Source organism: Chelon labrosus (genome assembly GCF_963514085.1).
Source record: "Chelon labrosus genome assembly, chromosome: 23".
Lineage (NCBI taxonomy): Eukaryota > Metazoa > Chordata > Actinopteri > Mugiliformes > Mugilidae > Chelon > Chelon labrosus.
In genome coordinates, this window is record NC_140356.1 from 13048720 (window position 1) to 13067044 (window position 18325).

The window sequence follows — 18325 nt, forward strand, 5'->3', positions numbered from 1 at the left end:
GATTAAAACAAAATCCCAAATGAATAGGTGATTGTTTTGTATATAGAATATTATATAAAAACACACGTGTGGATACACACATATATCATGTATTGAATTTCGAGTGAAGTTGCTTTGTAAACCCAGAACCAAGCAACATTCGGCTGTAAAAACATTTCATATTTCCATTTAAACAAAGAAGATAATTTACATAACCCATATCAATGTAGTTGCACCATAGTTTTCGCATTTTTGACTGTATGCAAAGCAGAAGCCGGTGAAAAGGTGTGCCACTGCTGCAGAGCTACTTTTCACATTCAAACTACAACTCCCAGAATCCCTCGGTGCAACCTCACGCTTCTGTCTTCCTGTTTGAGTGCCGCAGCTGGAAAAAAAAAAATGGCAGCTGATACAGGGAGATACAGGAGTGCAGTTAGCAAAAACAAAGACCCTTCTGGTCTTCTCATCTCTGTCATAAGGTAAGGTTTCTTAAATTATTTGTATGAGGTTAAAGACGTCAGACAGCTCTTGCTCCGTTGCTTGTATTTGCTCTCAGGCACGGTTTGACAGCTAGTTGTTGTGCTAAAGCTACATGGCAGCTAGCAACATCCTTCCTGTATTGTCAGTCATTTGAAAGAAAGGTTATACGTTTGCAGACATTTTTTAATTTTTTTTATTATTTTTTTTTAGATGAACTAATTGTATATGTTATATATGTTAATATTAGCAGCAGTTTTATTTTTTCTTAAAGCAAATAAAAACGTTAAGTCTTGTCCTCTACGCGTTGCTCTCATTATTTGGAGCTCGTTGATTGTTAATCATGTGAAACGGTCCTGTTTTATTAAATATTAAATAATGATGTTAATAAAATGTGCAAAAAATAAATCGAGTAAAGTAACCTACTGCTTTCCGGTGGCCTCAGCCAAGTACAGCGATCCTGCATTATGGTTATATTTCCTAGCAACAGTTGCTAGGTGTTGCGACAATAACTAACGGTTTTGACAGCTCTTATTGACAAGATGAAAGTTCCTCTTTTAAAGTGTCCAATGCCTCCTCAGATTGTAATTGAAGGGAACTGTTCAATAGACGTTTTACTGTGTAATAAATGTATCTGAAAATATTATTGAATCTGTGCAGTTTACCTTGCAAAGCCAACGAAATCTGTAGTTTTATTGTTTGCACGCCTTTGTTTTCATGTTTCACCTGTGCTGCCAGACAGTCAACGTTTCAGCAACGTGAACTGTAGCCATTTCTGGCCTCAGGGACACCTCTCTCTCTTTCCTCTTCAACGACAATTCTCGACTCGGATTCACGGTGTGGATGCTCCTCTGTTTTTCCCCCTCTTCTCTTCATGCAGGACTCTGTCCAGCAGCGATGACGTGCAGGACAGGGAGACCGAGAAGGGTCGCCTGGAGGAGGCCTTCGAGAAGTGTGACACCGATTTGGACGAGCTGATTGTTCAGCATTATGCCGAACTCACCACTGCCATCAGGACCTACCAGAGCATCACAGAGCGCATCACCAGCTCCCGCAACAAGATCAAACAGGTAGGAAGGAGAGACAAGCAGGTCAAAATGTATACCCCTCTGGATTACCAAGAATGTGCATTTTCATGCAGTTTAATTTGTCTCTAGCTGTTAAATGGTTATTATTATTCTTATTGTAGTTTTAGGCTTTTTTTGTTGTTGCTCTGGGGTGACAGCAGAGTTAATTAACCCAAAAGAAAACTGCCTACTACTAAACCGAAATAGCTCAATTTAATCATTTATATTTACCTGTGCTTTTTCTTTAACACTACTTATTGATTTGATGCGTCTTACTGCACAGATTCAAAAAGGTAGCTACAATTTTTAACCAGTCTATAATTTGGAAACACTAATTATTCAAACTCACTTTTGTTGCTAAACACAAAATAATGCTCAAGCTTAATGTCACACCGGTATCAGGAGTGTTTAATTTTATCTCCTTATCGATTTACGTCTTAATCTCCTTTTAGGAGTATTTAAGCTGCTATTGATTTTCTCCGGTGTATAAAAACTGTATGCATCGCACTAGAACACTGTCACTCTGCCCTGCAGGTGAAGGAGAACCTCCTGTCATGTAAGATGCTGCTCCACTGCAAAAGGGACGAGCTGAGGAAGCTGTGGATAGAAGGCATCGAGCACAAGCACGTCCTCCAGCTGCTTGATGAGATTGAGAGCATTAAGCAGGTGCCTCAGCGTCTGGAGGCCTACATGGCGAGCAAGCACTACCTTCACGCCACAGACATGCTGGTGAGTGCAGTGACGGCTGCAGGTGTGGTCTTTAGGAGTGGGCAGCTCTGTTTTAGACTGGAAGAGACGGACGGACGGCAAGATTGTTTGGCTGGATGTATGACGAATAGAAAAAGGAAGTTTTTAAGTTATGGAAGCACGTGGGAAAACCTGTAGACGTATCAGGCCGTTCTCATTGGTTGCTTTAGAGATCCTTGCTGTTCACAGCACACACACACACATATTAACACCGCTGTTTATGAAGTGTTGCTACTAAAGATTGATTTTCTGACGCCTCTCATCGCTTTAAAGACCCTGTTTCTAGCCTTGTACAGTCCAGTGGGTGCAGCTCGCATCATCTGAGAGCAGCGGTGAAGGCGCTGCAGGTGTGTACGTATGCGCATAGCCTTGCTCTTTTTGATGTGAGTTTTGCAGTATTCTCAGCAGGGGCGCTGAAGGATGGCATTGAGGACTAAACGACCGGGCTCTGTGATCTCTCAGCTTCTCTCCTTTCTTTCCCTTCTCTCTCTCCCTTCTGCTGTCACCCACACACATCGTCCTCCAGACTTCGGTAATAATTAGTTTGCTGCAGTGAGGTGATGTGAGGAGAAGGAAAAGAAAGAGGGATGGCGGTGCACCCAGAGGAGCATGAACAGTCCTCTTTGTGGGGGTGGAAAGAAGTGGAACGTCATTGAACCTGTGCTCACTCGGAGTGTTTTGAAAGGGTTGTGGAGAGTTCAAAGTCAGTCGGACGCTTCGCTTCTGTCTTGAAAAAATTTAAATGCGTGATCAGGATTGTGCTATTTCACTGGCATGTTAAAAAAAATGAAATAAAAATTGCCTCTACACATCAAAATGCTGCTGGATGAATCGTTCTACCTTTGGCTTTGGTGACATATTTATGCAGTACCTGTATGAATAATGCATTAAAAGTCCACTTTAAATAACCCACACTTAAACCAAAGTAGAGGATGTTAGCGATGTTCACAAAATGGCAAAATAACCTTGGAATAACATATTTGGTACGTAAGTGATTCCGCCTTTACATGATTTATTTTTGACGTGATGGAATAAATTCGCATGCTGAATTACAGTTTACGTATGCCGGACACTCACGACACGGCAAACAACCAGGTTCCCCTGAGCGCATTTTCGAGAAAATGTGCTGCGTTGTTGTACTGTTATTTAATTTATTGCCTTATTGCTTGGCTGTGACAAACACTGAAGTATCTGCAGTTTTCCCGAGATTTGCTGATACATATTACACTCTCAGGGCACGATCTCTGTGAAAAAAAGTTTTGTGCTTATAAACACGGCATCTCTTATTATTTTGCCTTGTGCTGCAGCAGCGCCAGACTGGCTGGGGATAAACTTCCGAGGCTTTCTCTCCATCTCCCCCACTGTGGCCGACTCTCTTTAACATTGTGTGCGTGTGAGTTTATGTGAGGCTTATGTCTAAGGGTTGACAATTAGAATTCAGACTATGCTCTCTGTCTACTATTGAATGGCAGCCTTAGATCCCATGGGGTTGGTTAAAAAAAAGAGACCGGCTTTGGTTGTCGAAAATCCCTCTCTGCTCTCCTCTCCTCTTCTCTACTCTACTTTCCTCACCTCTCCTCTATCCTCTATCACCAAATCCAGGTGCACTGATACCACCGTTAGAGCTGAAAACCCACTTATCAGCTCTCTTCTCTCCTCTCCTCTCCTCTCCTTTCCTTTCATCTCCTTCTCTTCTCCTCTCCTCTCCCCTCCTCTCACCGTCTCTCTGGCTCCTAAAAAAGAAAATCACAAAAGGCGTCATATCCTTCATTATGCTGACAGACCTGGTCCCCCCTAATGACGTTAACCAGCCTTCCTCTGTCGTCCCAGCCCGCCGGTAATAAGACACCAACTTCCCCCGCTCACGTAAACGTTACATGATTTACAGTCATACAATCGCACACATATGATCGCACACGGAAACACATCTGAGGCGTGTGCGCACACATGAAATGCGCGCAGCCTTGCAGGCACGCCGAGTTATTACATTAAGCCCAAGGAGGCTGATCATGCAGCGCATTAGCTCATCTTCTCACTAATGCGACTCTCATTTGCATCAACACACACTTGACCCGTGCACCCTGCCCAGCGCATCCCTCCCTCCCCTCCTCCCCCACTCCCCCTTGCTACTCACTCCCCCCTGGCCTGCCCTGCCCATGCAAATATTCTTCTCAGTGCTAACGTCTGGCCATTAGCGCCCTTGAAATACGCACGGAAATAAATACACAGACTGGCACGTTGTATTTATTGGTGTAAAGATTTATTAATTGTATAAATGCCACAACTGCTCCTGGGTAAAGAGGGTAGGAGGGAGGGAGAGAGAATGGGTGCAGTGCAGGACAATAGTTGTTGTTTTTTTGTTTTGGTTGAAATACAGTCTCCATTTATGGAAATTTGTAAAAATAAAACATTCTGTTAAATATATATAAATAAGAAGTACGTGCGCAGTTTTTTCAGTTGATTTGAAATGATTGTCAGTGTGGTTGTTCACCTCGTCGTCATAATGGAGTGAAGCTTCACCATTGCTTAATTTCTTAGAGTTGGAAATAGACAGAAAGGGAGTGCTTATAAGTGTCATTAATCTTAAAGACTGCCCAACTTGACAGGCCAATCTGTCTGCTATTACAGTGATGTTTCCATTTGGCAACCGTGGGCAGATTCGTCAGTAACGGAGGAGCGCTGGCCACAGGCCAGCGGGTTGATTTAATTTCCCGCTGAAATTCTCTGTTGATAATTGCTCTGTATTTGCACTGTTGTGTTTTGTAGCCGCATCAAGGAATATTAAATTTGCCTCCCGTACCCATGCTGTAGAACATAATTCCTTTTTTTATTGCCAAATGTTTGCCGTAGAACGGCCGCAAAACGAGTTACATGTGCCACGAAGCGCGGTGTGCCTGGTTCGGGTGTTTTATGACGTGTGCTGGTTCTTTGTTGACCGTGGCTTTTTATGATAAAGTCTGAAACTGAAGTCAGAGAATAGAAGAAAAAATCCTCTTTGCTGAACTGGTCAAACCAGACAATGTAAAACTCCCAAGCTGCAACAAAAGATAACCGGTGCTTGCCTGATATATTGTCCCATGCAGGTGACAGCTGTGGCGTCCTTAGAAGGCCCCTTGCTGCAGGTAGAGGGCCTTGGAGACCTGCGCCTGGAGCTCCACAGCAAGAAGCTCAACATCCACCTGGTGCTCATTGATGAGCTGCACCGACACCTCTACATCAAGTCCACGTCTCGCTTGGGACACAAGAACAAGGACAAAAATGCTGCTCGCGTTCCAGGGTGAGGGACGTTCTATTATTACATTTCTTCATATACCCTTGTGTAAAGATTTCTGTTAAATTATTGCTTCTCTGCTGCAAGGAATTCCAATATTTTGCACAGGAGCACAACTGGTGGTCAAAAAAGGATTAGGGGTTTTATTTTATAAGCATCCCTGTTTGCTTCATAGTGTAAATGCTCAGGCAAAAGAGTATGACAGATATATTGTCTTACGCTGGTATTTTTTAAAATTATATATTATTTGATCTTTAGAGGATGGCAAAAAAAAAAACATCTTTTAGCTATTTTGTTTGGGTCCAATGTACCAAAAGCCTTTATTTCTTGCCCATTATGTAGACAGATATGTAGCCTTCAAAGTGCGTTCCTCTAAACTTTAAACTGTACAGATGCGATCATTATAAGTTATTCCGTTGCTGCTACAACTTGCCAATTATTTACTGTTTGGAAACCAAGACCATTACTGACAGAAAAACAATTAGACCTCGTATCGCTTGTTGCTCCGCTTCTTTAGGTTTGTAAATTGTTCTGTGAAGCCCCAAAGGAACAGATGAAAAACATCCCGAGTTATTCATGGCTAGGGGCGGTAATTGCGGCTGATTACTGTAGGTGGTGTGCAGTTAACGCCGTGATGGGTAATGCCGTGAGAACCTCGGAGATAGAAGCGCGTTGTTTGGTTTCGAGGCGACAAACAATGTTGTAAACATGCAACACAATGTCCGCTGCCAATTACCGACAGAATGGCAACATCCGCAGTTTCCGCGTGACACTGTGACACTTTAAATGATAAAGTAGGTTTTGCAGTCGCCAGTAGAACGTGCTAAGTTATGCCTTTGTGACCTGAAGGCCGGTTTCTTAGCTTCATGATGTGCCTGTGTAACTTATTATGAATAATGCTGCACAATGGCTTTGTACATACTGTTCCATGGAAGACATTAAGCAAAGGTATTGTTTTCACTTTTACACTGGTGTGTGTGTGTGGGGTGCTGTAATTATGGTGGCAGTGGATCGTTGGTGAGGTACAGTGATTTATTACCGAGGGTCAGCTAGTGACAGGTCCTGACCTTCCTGTATTGGGTCGCCTCTAACAACAAGCCAGCCTCCATACACCCCACTCACTTAGCAGGCACACTGTGTTTATACCGCCTTAAAGGCCCTGTATTGCTTCCACCCCCAGCTTAAGGCTTGATAAATGGCTCATTGGAAAGCAGCACCAATCCCACCCAGAGATGCAAGGCGTTGTGTTATAATAGTAGATTGGTTTTGTAAGGGAAGCTCAGTGAGTTCAGTGTTTGCATTCGCTAAACCGTTGTTTTTTTGTAATTATTCCAAAGTTTTGGAGATAATTTGAGCTCCTTCTTCTCGATCAGTTGCAGTGTGATGTTCATGTATGAGGCGGAAAGAATAGTCGGTTACCTGGTTAATCTCTGGACTTTGTTTTCTCCTCACAGCTCCATGAGCAAAGACACATCTCCAATGCCGGGGTTGGATGTCAGCAGCCTGTCCACGCCACGCAAGCTGTTGGATTCTTCCCAGTTCAGCACACCTGGATCCAGCAGTGGTATGGTCTTTAGATCATATTAGGCAGGGGAATAAGAAGAAGCAAAAACGGGGGCGTTGATGAGAAAGTAGAAGTAGATATTGACTAGTGGTGGTGCTAGTTCCATTCGAAAACAACCGCAATCGCAATTTTGTTTTCACTCCGCTGGCATTCTTAGCGATAATGAAATCATTAACGTCGTTCTGACTTACACCCATTTGCAAGTCATTAAGAGTGTGCATATTAACAAGCATTTTTGCTCGCACACCCTGAACGCACACTGAAGCTGCTAATCCAGCCTAAGCTAATGCCTTGTCTTGCACATTTGCATCTATAACTTCTATAACACCCACGTTTGCTTCTTTTAACATCCAGCTATGATCGTGATATACTATGCATCTGGCTCCCCCTTTCACCCGTACCACCAACTGGTATCTCTGTCTTCACAGCAGGGGAACATCATATATTCTGTACAAACTCTAACAGAGACTGTTTTCAGGAATGCATGAATTCTCCCTTGGTTGTAGGGGCGTAGAGTCGGCACTACGTTCCTTCCAGGCTGAACGCGGAGAAACGCAAACAAGAAGATAATGAAAAAAGTTAATCCAGCAATAACTCGGCGTTCCCTTGGTGTTTCTCAGTTTTTATATTAAGCCTGGCACTTTTTTCACCACCCACTCTTGGCATTCTAAGTTAGCGACTCACCGTTTCATTTTTAGCTCTGTGGATACCAGGCAACGGTGCATTAGGCTGTACATAGTTGCAACTTTACTTGTGTGGTGGCCACTAACAGCATTAGCATATAATTGGCTCCTGGTGAGCAGTAATGTGGTCGACACGTCTGCGCCATTCACTCATTGTGAATGCTTCCTATGTAGCTTGCGTCAGCTACAGTACATCTGTCATTTCAATTATGTATATGTTTTATGCCACCTCCTTGTTATTCATTCACCTCAGCTCATCAGCATGCATGTGCCTCGACATCCAACAAGTCAGCACACACAAATGTGCGAAATTACCGCTAACACATAATAAATATCTGTTCAATCTTCCCACTCCGTAGTCCCAAAAGTAAAAGCTAATCCACAGTTTTCCCCACATTATGCAAAGAGAGCGCCGGTAATTAGCTTCCAGCAGGCGGTAAGTGCCTATATACCGTCGTGTTAACAACCGTGGTCACGACACAGCAACCGGCTTCCATCAATGGCCTAGCTTGCCATTTTGTCTAATAGCATTAGAGCACCTCATTTGTAGATAGTAATTGTCATAATTATTACAAAAACTACAGCTGGAATGGGTGAAAAGAGGAAATACACCCAAAGTCCATTAACTTGCCATAAACATTAACTCTCTTAACGCACTTTGATGGGGAATTGGGAGGCCCCATCTAATGGAAATTAGAGCATCACTCGATACTGCCATTCTCAATTTAGCCGCTAATGTGGCTAAGTCAGATGGAGAGAGCGGGAGGGGTGGGGTGGGGTTTGGGGTACAGGTGCAGGTGTTTGTGGTTAGAGGAGATAGGGTTATTGTAATAATATACTGTAGATAAAGCTATGGGTCTTTTTGTTTTAGTATGTTACATTATTGAAAAGTGAATAATAGGAAAAATTACACAACGTAGCAATTAGAATTTAGACTGTGTATGCAAAACTGTGCTTTGATATGTTATTTTTTATTCTTTTTTTACAACTGTCTCCACTGAAATGGTTGAAGTTGTATCTTTGTAAATATTCGGTAAGTGTTGGGTGCTAACCTACCGTTCGTGTATACCTCCTGTAGTCCGTGAGCTGCAGCAGGATATGCGGGAACTGAACCAAGCAGACCTATCTGAGGTGGATCCAGAGGAGAACAGCGCTGAGTTCATGGGCATCCTCATCAGGGTACATTCGGGAGCACTACTAAATCCCACGCACATTGTGAACTGTGCATTTCAACGCCTCGGTAATGTTATTCAAGCAATGCTTTTGCTTCGAGTAAAATGATTGAATCATCTGTCTTCCTCAGGCTTTGGCTAAGTTGAAGAAACTCCCAGAGACAATCAAAGCCATAATGGAGCGGCTGGAACCTGAGCTGAAACAGATCGTCAAGAGGTCCACCACTCAGATAGCAGACCATGCTTACCAGAGGGGAGAGAACCTGGCCCAGGAGAGCCAGCCAAGGTAAAGTTAAGACGGAAGGCGCGACGGTAAAATATCATGAAAACAAGTGAAGGGAGAGAATTGCTGCAAATCACTGAAAAAGACAAAACAAAATAGTAAGAGGGGAAGCGAGATGCTGTCAGTGGATACCCACAGAGAGGAAAGTGTCAGCAGTTATGTGGTAAGATGAAAGCCATCTTTTTTAAAAAAAAAAAAAGATAATATTTGCTTGAAAATAAGAAGCATTAGCGATTTCCAAAAGTCATCATTGTAAACAGCAGTATGTATGCAGATACTGTTGTTACTTTAATAAAGCTGTGTCTTTATTCCCATTAGTATTTTATCTATCCTAGAGTGTTCTGAAGCTGTTCTTCTATAAGTCGTAGTATTCCCATTAGACTCAATTCCCTAGTGTTGTTGAAAAAAAAGGTGGCCTACCTCCACTCCCTGCAGACGTTAGACATTTATATCATACAAATATTCACTGCCTGGTCAAAAAAAAAATCGCTCTAATCTTTTGTTGGATCGCCTTTAGCTTTGATTATAGCACTCACTCGCTGTGGCATTGTTTCAATAAGCTTCTGCAATGTCACAAGATTTATTTCCATCCAGTGTTGCATTCATTTTTCACCAAGATCTTGTATTGACGATGGGAGAGTCTGACCACTGTGCAAAGCCTTCTCCAGCACATCCCAAAGATTCTCAGGTCTGGACTCTGTGGTGGCCAATCCATGTGTGAAAATGATGTCTCATGCTCCCTGAACCACTCTTTCACAATTTGAGCCCGATGAATCATCTTTGAATATGCCCGTGCCATTAGGGAAGAAAAAATCCATTGATGGAATAACCTGGTCATTCAGTATATCCAGGTAGTCAGCTGACCTCATTCTTTGGACACATAATGTTGCTGAGACCTGAGCAACTGCAGCAACCCCAGATCATAGCACTGCCCCCACAGGCTTGTACAGTAGGCAAGCCTCTGTTCTTACCCTGATGCCCCCATCACTCTGGAACAGGGTAAATCTGGACTCATCAGACCACATGACCTTCTTCCATTGCTCCGGAGTCCAATCTTTATGCTCCCTAGCAAATTGAAGCCTTTTTTTTCGGTTAGCCTCACCGATTAGTGATGTTGGAGCCTATTGATTCTTTATATTTTGGAAATGCTAAGGATAATGATGACTATGGTAGATGAACTATTATTTATTATAATTGTTTTTTGCTGCTCAAGCTCCTCCTCCTAGTCAGACCATCCTCCTCCTGTGATTAAGGAGTGAGGACAGCTGGTTTGCTTTGAGTCTGTTTTTTGTTGAAGGAATGAAAGGAGTGAGGAGTGAAATAGTTTATCAACCACTAAATTAAGTTTTTTATTTTGCTTATTGTTTGAAGTCAACCCGGAGAATATTTCTGTTTTTGTAAATAAATCCAAAACCTTTTTGTTGGAACCGAAACCTCTCCGTGAGTGCTTATTATTTAGTGAGTCGTAGACCTCCTCCTCACAAACTACTCTGATGTTTTTTACACTATTTTTTTGAAAGCAAGAGTAGCCATAACAAGTGGTTTTCTTAAAACTACACAGCTGTTCAGTCCCAATCTCTTGAGTTCCGTTCACATTGTACATGTGGAAATGCTCTTACATTCACTATTAAACATAGCCCTGAGTTCTGCTGTTGTTTTTCTTTGATTTGATTTCACCAAACCTTTAAGTGATCGCAGATCACGATCAGTCACAGTTTTTTTTTTCAACCACATTTCTTCCTTGAAGACGATTCAGACGGTTCCATGCTATCCTTCCAGTTTTTAATAATGCGTTGGTCGGTTCATAACCCAATTTTAGTAGTTTCAGCAATCTCCTTAGATGTTTTCTCTGCTTGATGCATGCCAATGATTTGACCCTTCCCAAACAGACTAACATCTTCTCCACGACCATGAGATGTGTCTTTCGACATGGTTGTTTAAGAAATGAGAAGCTACTCATTGCATCAGTTGGGATTAAATAACAGCTGAAAGATAATCGCCCATGCAGTAATTATCCAATAGGAGGCTCGTACCTACTTGCTTAGTTAAATCCAGGTGGTGACTTTTTTTTTGGCCAGGCATTGTAGTTAGATTAGTCATTTTTAGCGTTGCATGCAGTGGGTCTTTTAGGCATATTTAGAGCTGACAGTAAAGGCAGGTAGACAACATGTTTTGAATGCAGTCCCAGGCTGTTGATAGTCAGACAGTCAACCAGGTGTGAAACCCAGTAGAGGGCGAGGACTGCAGACACACCTGCCTCAGACCATGAAAACAGATACTCTGCTGCTTTAAACGTAGACAAGTCATGGTTAAACACACCCGTACACACATTCACAAACACTTTCACACCTGCCGTGGAGGACTGCTACATTTTAAAAGCAGTCACGTCAGCTCCCGCAGACATACACACTCACAGTACAGTGAGCTGACTTGAGAAGCACAGGTCTCAGTCCACTGATCCCGAACCATTTAAGAGGAACGTCTTGTTTTCTGTCAGGGATGTTCTCCCCAGCCTTGTCTGCCTTGCTTCCCCCGGTTGCCTGCTGAATCTCATCTGACCTTAATGTAATAGGCCACCGTGTAGCTCATTCCCAGGTCTACTCCGCGCTGATTGTTTTAAGTTTGCCTGCATGTGTATACGTGTTTGAGCACTTAACACTTAGAGGTTTGTGTGTGTGTGTGTGTGTGTGTGTGTGTGTGTATTTGGATGCATACACACCTATCTTTCCCTATGTTCACTTCAATTTAAAGTCAATGCTTGTTGCTATGGAAACTCCAACCAATGTACCACTTGTAGGGAACAATGGTCTTGAATATTGCACACTATATTTTATTGCACTGCAGACTAGCAGGCAGCACTTAAGCACTTTATAGCATAAACGGCAGTGTGTGGCTTGCTCTTGGTGGTTTATGTTCTAATTCACATCCTCCGCGATCAGCCACTGTGGAAGTTTGTTTTTCTTTCCGACCCTTTTTCTCTAGATCTTGCGTTTCTCAAAGATACAGGGTGTGCAATCCATGCGCCGACTTTATATTGCGTTACAAAAACAGACACCATCCTTTTCACCTTAGAAAATCTCTGTTTTAAAGCGAAGAAATTATTGAACGCCTTCAAACACAGGTGTCAAACATACGGCCCCCGGCCCAAAATTGGCCCACCAGAGGGGTCTAATCTGGCCCGTAGCATGAATTTGCAAATTACACTGAAGACTGCAATTTTTCAATAAAAATAACTGCTACTCCTAATTTGTCCACTGTTTTAATAAGAGAAGCACTTATTTTTCTTAAGAAATTTATTTTTTGGGGGGGATAGTTTATTAAATGTTAACATCTTCTTTTTCGCACTAAAACAAATGGAAAAAAAATCTGGAGTTGTTGTTACTTATAGGTTATTATGCTATTATCTTACTGGTCTGGCCCACTTGAGATCAAATTGGGCTGTATGCGGCCCCCGAACTAAAATGAGTTTGACACCCCTGCATTAAAAGCATTAAAATAAAAAGCCTTTGATTTAAAAACTTGTCTCTTTCGCACTTTGATTGTCTGTTTAGCCGAGCGCTTGCTGAAAACACCGGAGGGTCACGTCTGTGTGAATGCCTCTCTGCGCCGTGTGTCAGTTCGTGAGACAGAATGATATTAATATTTCAAGAGCGTCCCTTCGACACTCCGCAGACCCCTAATTTAATGATCTGCGTCTGACAGCCAACCTAATGATAATCTAATTTGGATGCTGCTGTTGTCTTTCCAAATTGAAACTCACACAGTCGTGGTGTTGGTCAGTAAGTCGGCGACATCCTCGTGCGCTCCCCGCTCTTTCTCCCGTCTGTTCATCAGCCATGTGTGTCAGCTTCGATCCTGAGGGGAAATGAGAAGTGAGGTCTCAAAGAACAGACGATATGGATTAGGATGGCCCCCACTGGGAGATAATGAGGAGAACTGGCTTGTCGACACTTTGCGCGTCCGCTTATAGGTCTGGGTGTGCGTTGAACAAGGTCAGAGCTGTAAATTTAGTCCGTGCCCACCTTTATGCATACATATATGATAATGTATCGCCCCTTCTTGAAGGTGGATATTCATGTATCCGTTCTCCTGACAGTCCTCCGTGTTTATACATGAACGATTCCTTCTCTCGTTGGCATTTCACAGCTCCCCTCTTCATGTCACGGACATCTTCCAGTCACTGAGTTATAGCTCTCAGTGATTTGTTCCTCCGTTTCCGTCCATTAATAACATTTACTCGATGCTACCGCGAGTGTAGTGACATACCGCCAACCAAAATGGCCCCCAGCGAAACATCCATCTCGGCTCTACATTATCTTTATACCTTCTCAGGAAATCTTGGCCACGTCCCAACACTTTGAGCGTGCTCTCCTTTCTTTACAGCATTTACATTAGTTGTAATATAGTATCACTTGGCAACAGTACACATGCAGATAATGGTTTGGTTTTGGCACGCACAGCTTTCCTGGAAACTTTACTTTTCTTCTAGTTGAATCTACGTCTTGCGGGTCCATTAGGTACGCTAATACAACAGTCCTCCACCAAATCCTCCTGCGTGACTGTTAAAAATTTCAGTTTATGTGGGAACAGCGTCAGAAAGAAGGCGACTATTCACCTGTACGATCATTTTGGAGGATGTAGTTAGCAATGCTGTGAAACTGCATCACATTAAATACAAAAGTGCAGATGCTGAACTCCATAACCTTCATGAAAATAAGACTTAGTGCACGCACTGGTTTTCAGTAGTGTACCTAATGTTTTGGCAAGTGAATGCACAGTCTGTCCTTTTTGTAATATTTGATATATTTTGGTAATTTTTTTTAAAAAAGCTGCAAAATATGTGTTTTGACATTAAGTGTAGAGCAAGACAGGAAATATGGGGACAGGGAGGGGACATATTTTCTAACTTTTTGTCTGTTATAAAATAAAATAAACACCTTCCCCTTACTACCAATTTAATAAAACCCAATTAAAATACAAGAGGAGAGTACCGAAAAATCTGTGTTACACAAACAGTGTAATTATATTTATATTACCTGTAATACCTCCACTAAAACAAAGTGGTAGCACTGGGAACTCATTCAGTCTCAGCTAATGTAACCTGTGTTCCCTCTTTACTTTGAAAGCTTTGTCCTTGTGCAGAAAGCAGCCATGGCAAAGTCTGTATGAAAGCATTAGCGCAGATGAGGCAACTGTGAGTTTTCAATCCAGAGTGTAGCACTCAGATCAAGTGGAAGGTCAGCTTGGTTTTGGCTGCGCTCTCCGCTTCAGCCAGAGCCATTTGGAACTAATGAGAGTGGCTGCTCGTTTGAGTCCAGGCAGGACTGGGCAGCTCGCTGGTTTTTCCACGGTCGTCTGTCCAGGTGCTGAGTTTATTACTGCAGGTGAAATCATCGAACTATCTGATGAACAGGAAACTGCAAATGATAAGTAATGTAGCTGGTAATGCACTGAAATGCTCTCGGTTATTATTATTATTGTTATTTTGGTAGATTATCTGTTGCTATATGTTATTTTCTTCCTCTTTTGATTTAGTTTTGCATTTTATCAACTTTACCTGAAATCTGTAGTCCAATATGTAAATAGCATTTTACTGTAGGGGAATTTTCTTAACTAATAAAGTGTCAAGTTCATGTTTGAAGATCCTGGACAAGTGCTTCAGAGTATAAACATTATTATCTTTCACTTCCCATATGTTATATAAACTTGATGTCCCTCCTTTTTCCGCCTCCCCTCTTCCTCCCCTGATGTTTCTCATTCACTCCCTCACTCCTTCTGCTCTCTCTGGCTCCCTCTGCAGGCTGCTGCTGGAACTCCTGGAGCTCTTGTTCGACAAGTTCAAGGCAGTGGCCCAGGCTCACAGCGTGGTGCTGGCCCACCTGCAGAAGATCGCGGTGCAGAGCCGGGGCGGCGCCCACGAGGAGGACATCAAGCTCTACGAGCAGGCGGACGTCTCGGCCAAGATCCAGGCGGTGCTGCAGGTCAGTTTTGAGGACCAGTGACGGAATAAAATGTACCCAGACCTCAGACGTATGTGCTCGGAATAGCTGCCTGCACTGTGAGCAAATGAGAAGTGAGGTCGCAAAGAACAGACGATATGGATTAGGATGGCCCCCACTGGGAGATAATGAGGAGAACTGGCTTGTCGACACTTTGTGAGTTCGTCTAAAGGTCTGGGGGTGTGTACTGAACAAGGTCGGAGCTGTAATGTATATGATAATACATAAAATAAGATAAATTAAGACATGCAAATGATACCTGATGATACTGATGTGAAGCTTGGATAAGCAAGAAAAACAATAGGGCCGTTATTGTAACACGTCACCCCAAAAGAAAAAATACTTTCATGATGAACTCGCTGTTGTTGTTTTCCCTCACCGGCACACCCTGAAGCTTTTATTTGTCGTTTAGTGCCACGGATCTGATGGATGGCATTCGGTCTGTCAGTAAAGAAGTAGCTAGAGACAAGGACAGGAGGGACTTGATTGCTTTGATTAATTGTAGTGGTTCTTTAATTGGCGTGTATTTATGCGGAGTTCTTGATCCCTGCCACAGTTTGATTGGCTGATGGGGACGAGCAGCTGTTGAGCTGACCCTATGGCGATTCTCGGAGGGAAAATCTGCGGCAGTTGCTGCACTCGCTGCGATCGGTGTGTGTCCTTGTGTGTGATTACACCTAAGAGTTGTGGGATTTTGATTTATTCATGACGTTCGTCCGTGGCATTGTACATGCCGTAACCACACACAATTACTTCAGAGTCAGATTGTTGATGAGAATATTAGATTTTTCCTGTCAGTAAGCAAGACTAAATAAACAGGAACCAAACTATCTGTGAGGGTTGACCTACCCGTCACATTAAAAGCCTGTTTATTTCTAACTATGACCAGCCTGCTTCCAAAAAGTTTCTTCTCATAGATACACAAATATGTGTTTTTTTTTGAGGGCCTGTATGTGCATAGGCATCTACTGTAATAGCTCCGCTGTAAGTACACGGCCATAGAAGACATTAAGCCATTCCCTTCCGTGTGACCACTGCCAACACCCAGTTGCCGGGGGCTCCGCTCTGCGATGTGAGATAATGTAATCTCTTGATTAGAATACTCATTATGTGAAATGAGGTTTTCTTATTCAGTCACTCGTGTTATTATTTCCTGACCGATCCTATCAATATGAAGGCCGCTTGTCCATCTCTCCCTCCCTCTTGCTTCTCGTCCATTCGTCTCTCCTCTCCCACTCTGCATTTCCATTTCCCCTGCTCCTTCCTTCCTTCCTCGGCATCATCCGCGCTGCCTCTGTATTACAGTCTCTCAATTTCCCAGTACCTTGCGCATACCCCTCTTGCTCCTTGTAATTTCCTCCTTAATCTCATTATCTGACTTTCCTTTTTTTCCCCTCTCTCTCACAACTCTCACACTCCCTTTCACCCCCTTCGTTTAGCCCACTCTGTCTTAGAGAGTCACATATCAGCAATGAGAGAAATTAAATTCCTACTGCTCCCACAGTGGCTGCGGTAAATTTTATTGGATACTGAGCCAGTCCTTATCTCCCGTCTTAAGACCCACAAAGGGGCAGGAGCCTACTCAGCACCGGCCACTCTTTTGGTTGCAGTCTTTATGTTTGCCCCTCATCACGCTCCTCTCTTCCATTTGCTTTTCTTTTGCATATCTGTGCAATTTCAAAGTGATACTTCTGTAATTGGTGTGAAAACCTGAACAGAGGAGCTGCCAACCACAGGGTCTTGTTAGCTCATTTGAGATTAGACAGACGTTTTTATTGCCAGAGAGAAACTTGTTAAAACTTTTACCTTTTCACCACTGCCTATTTTAACACCCCCTCCTCCCCTTTAATCATTTGAATCCCTCCCTGCCTTGTGCGTCATTTTGCAGTTCACGTATTTGACGTGCACGGAAAAAAAATGCTCGGTAGGTGTTGTTTTATTCCCCCCACCCACCCACCCACCCCATTTCAAGAGGTGGAGAAACCAGTTTGACCTTTCCACATGACATACCAGTAGACAGATGCTAGAGCTGACAGAAACACAGGGTGCACCCAGTTACAAGGCCTTGGCAGAGGAGCCGCCGTTCATCAATGTGTGACTGAGGCCCAGTAGGCTGAGAACAGGGGGAGAAGGTAAACAAGCTCTTTGAAAGTCGGGATTCGTGTAACGGTCCTAATCCATGTTCAGAAATGCTTGAGATGCTTCTCCTGGTTGTTTATTTCAGCGTGGAAATATTGATTCAGGGCATAAAAAAATGGATGGTAATCAGCTGTATTGATGCCAGAAGGAGTGTTTTAGTGCCACTTCGCAATTTTTCAAGTGTCTCTCAGTAGAATGTGTGTGAGTAAATCTATTGATTATTTACACCGGTATTGAATTTACATTTCAAATGCCCTTACTACTCTGTCTTTATCCATGACTGCTTTACCCCCCCACCCCCAATTTTTCATTAGAAAATATCCTGCTTCCAAAGCAGCCTGTTTTATCAAAGAAATCACAGTGACTGGAGTTTGTGTGTATCCATGAATGTTTAAAAAGCGACTCTCTTTTTAACTTTAAAAAAAAAATAAAAATACAGCCTGGCCCGTTTAATGTGATGTTCTCTGAAGTCAAATGTTAGTCAAAACAACATTTCGTGCCAGGAAAATCAAATTTCCATTGAATTACGACCAAGATGGAAGTCACAATGTGCAACCAGGTAATTGGATAACATAGTTCATGAAAGACCACGGTTCGTAAGCCTCTACATACATCCTTAATTAAGACTGCCCAGTTTGGAGTGTGTGCGTATTTGCCACAGAGCGTCTCCGGCTACTGACGCCCGTCGCCTTTTGACCTTGTCCACCATTCAGTCTCAAGCCTTAAAGTTTGATAATTAGCTTGCCATTTGCGCATTCTGCAAGGATTTGTGGCCCGCGTGTCTGCTTGCCACGTCCGTTGTCTGCTCCGAGCGTGTGACCGGAGTGCTAATCACACTTTTAATGAGTGGCTTCCTCTTCGCGGACACAGAAATGTGAGACTGCATTAGAAAATATGGACAGATGTGCACTACCTGCACTTTGATTCCTAGATCATGGAAACTC

General features: G+C 43.0%; 1 protein-coding gene across 1 annotated transcript in view; it reads left to right on the forward strand.

Moving 5' to 3' along the window:
• Positions 1-261: 261 nt before the first annotated feature.
• Positions 262-18325, forward strand: part of exoc4 (exocyst complex component 4) — a 116703-nt gene continuing 98639 nt past the window's right edge. The window contains exons 1-8 of the mRNA XM_084573083.1: positions 262-458; positions 1337-1526; positions 2058-2252; positions 5354-5547; positions 6996-7105; positions 8867-8967; positions 9092-9246; positions 15044-15224. Of these exons, the coding sequence (XP_084429209.1) occupies positions 379-458; positions 1337-1526; positions 2058-2252; positions 5354-5547; positions 6996-7105; positions 8867-8967; positions 9092-9246; positions 15044-15224 (1206 nt within the window). The 5' untranslated portion in view covers positions 262-378. The remainder of the gene's footprint in view (positions 459-1336; positions 1527-2057; positions 2253-5353; positions 5548-6995; positions 7106-8866; positions 8968-9091; positions 9247-15043; positions 15225-18325) is intronic.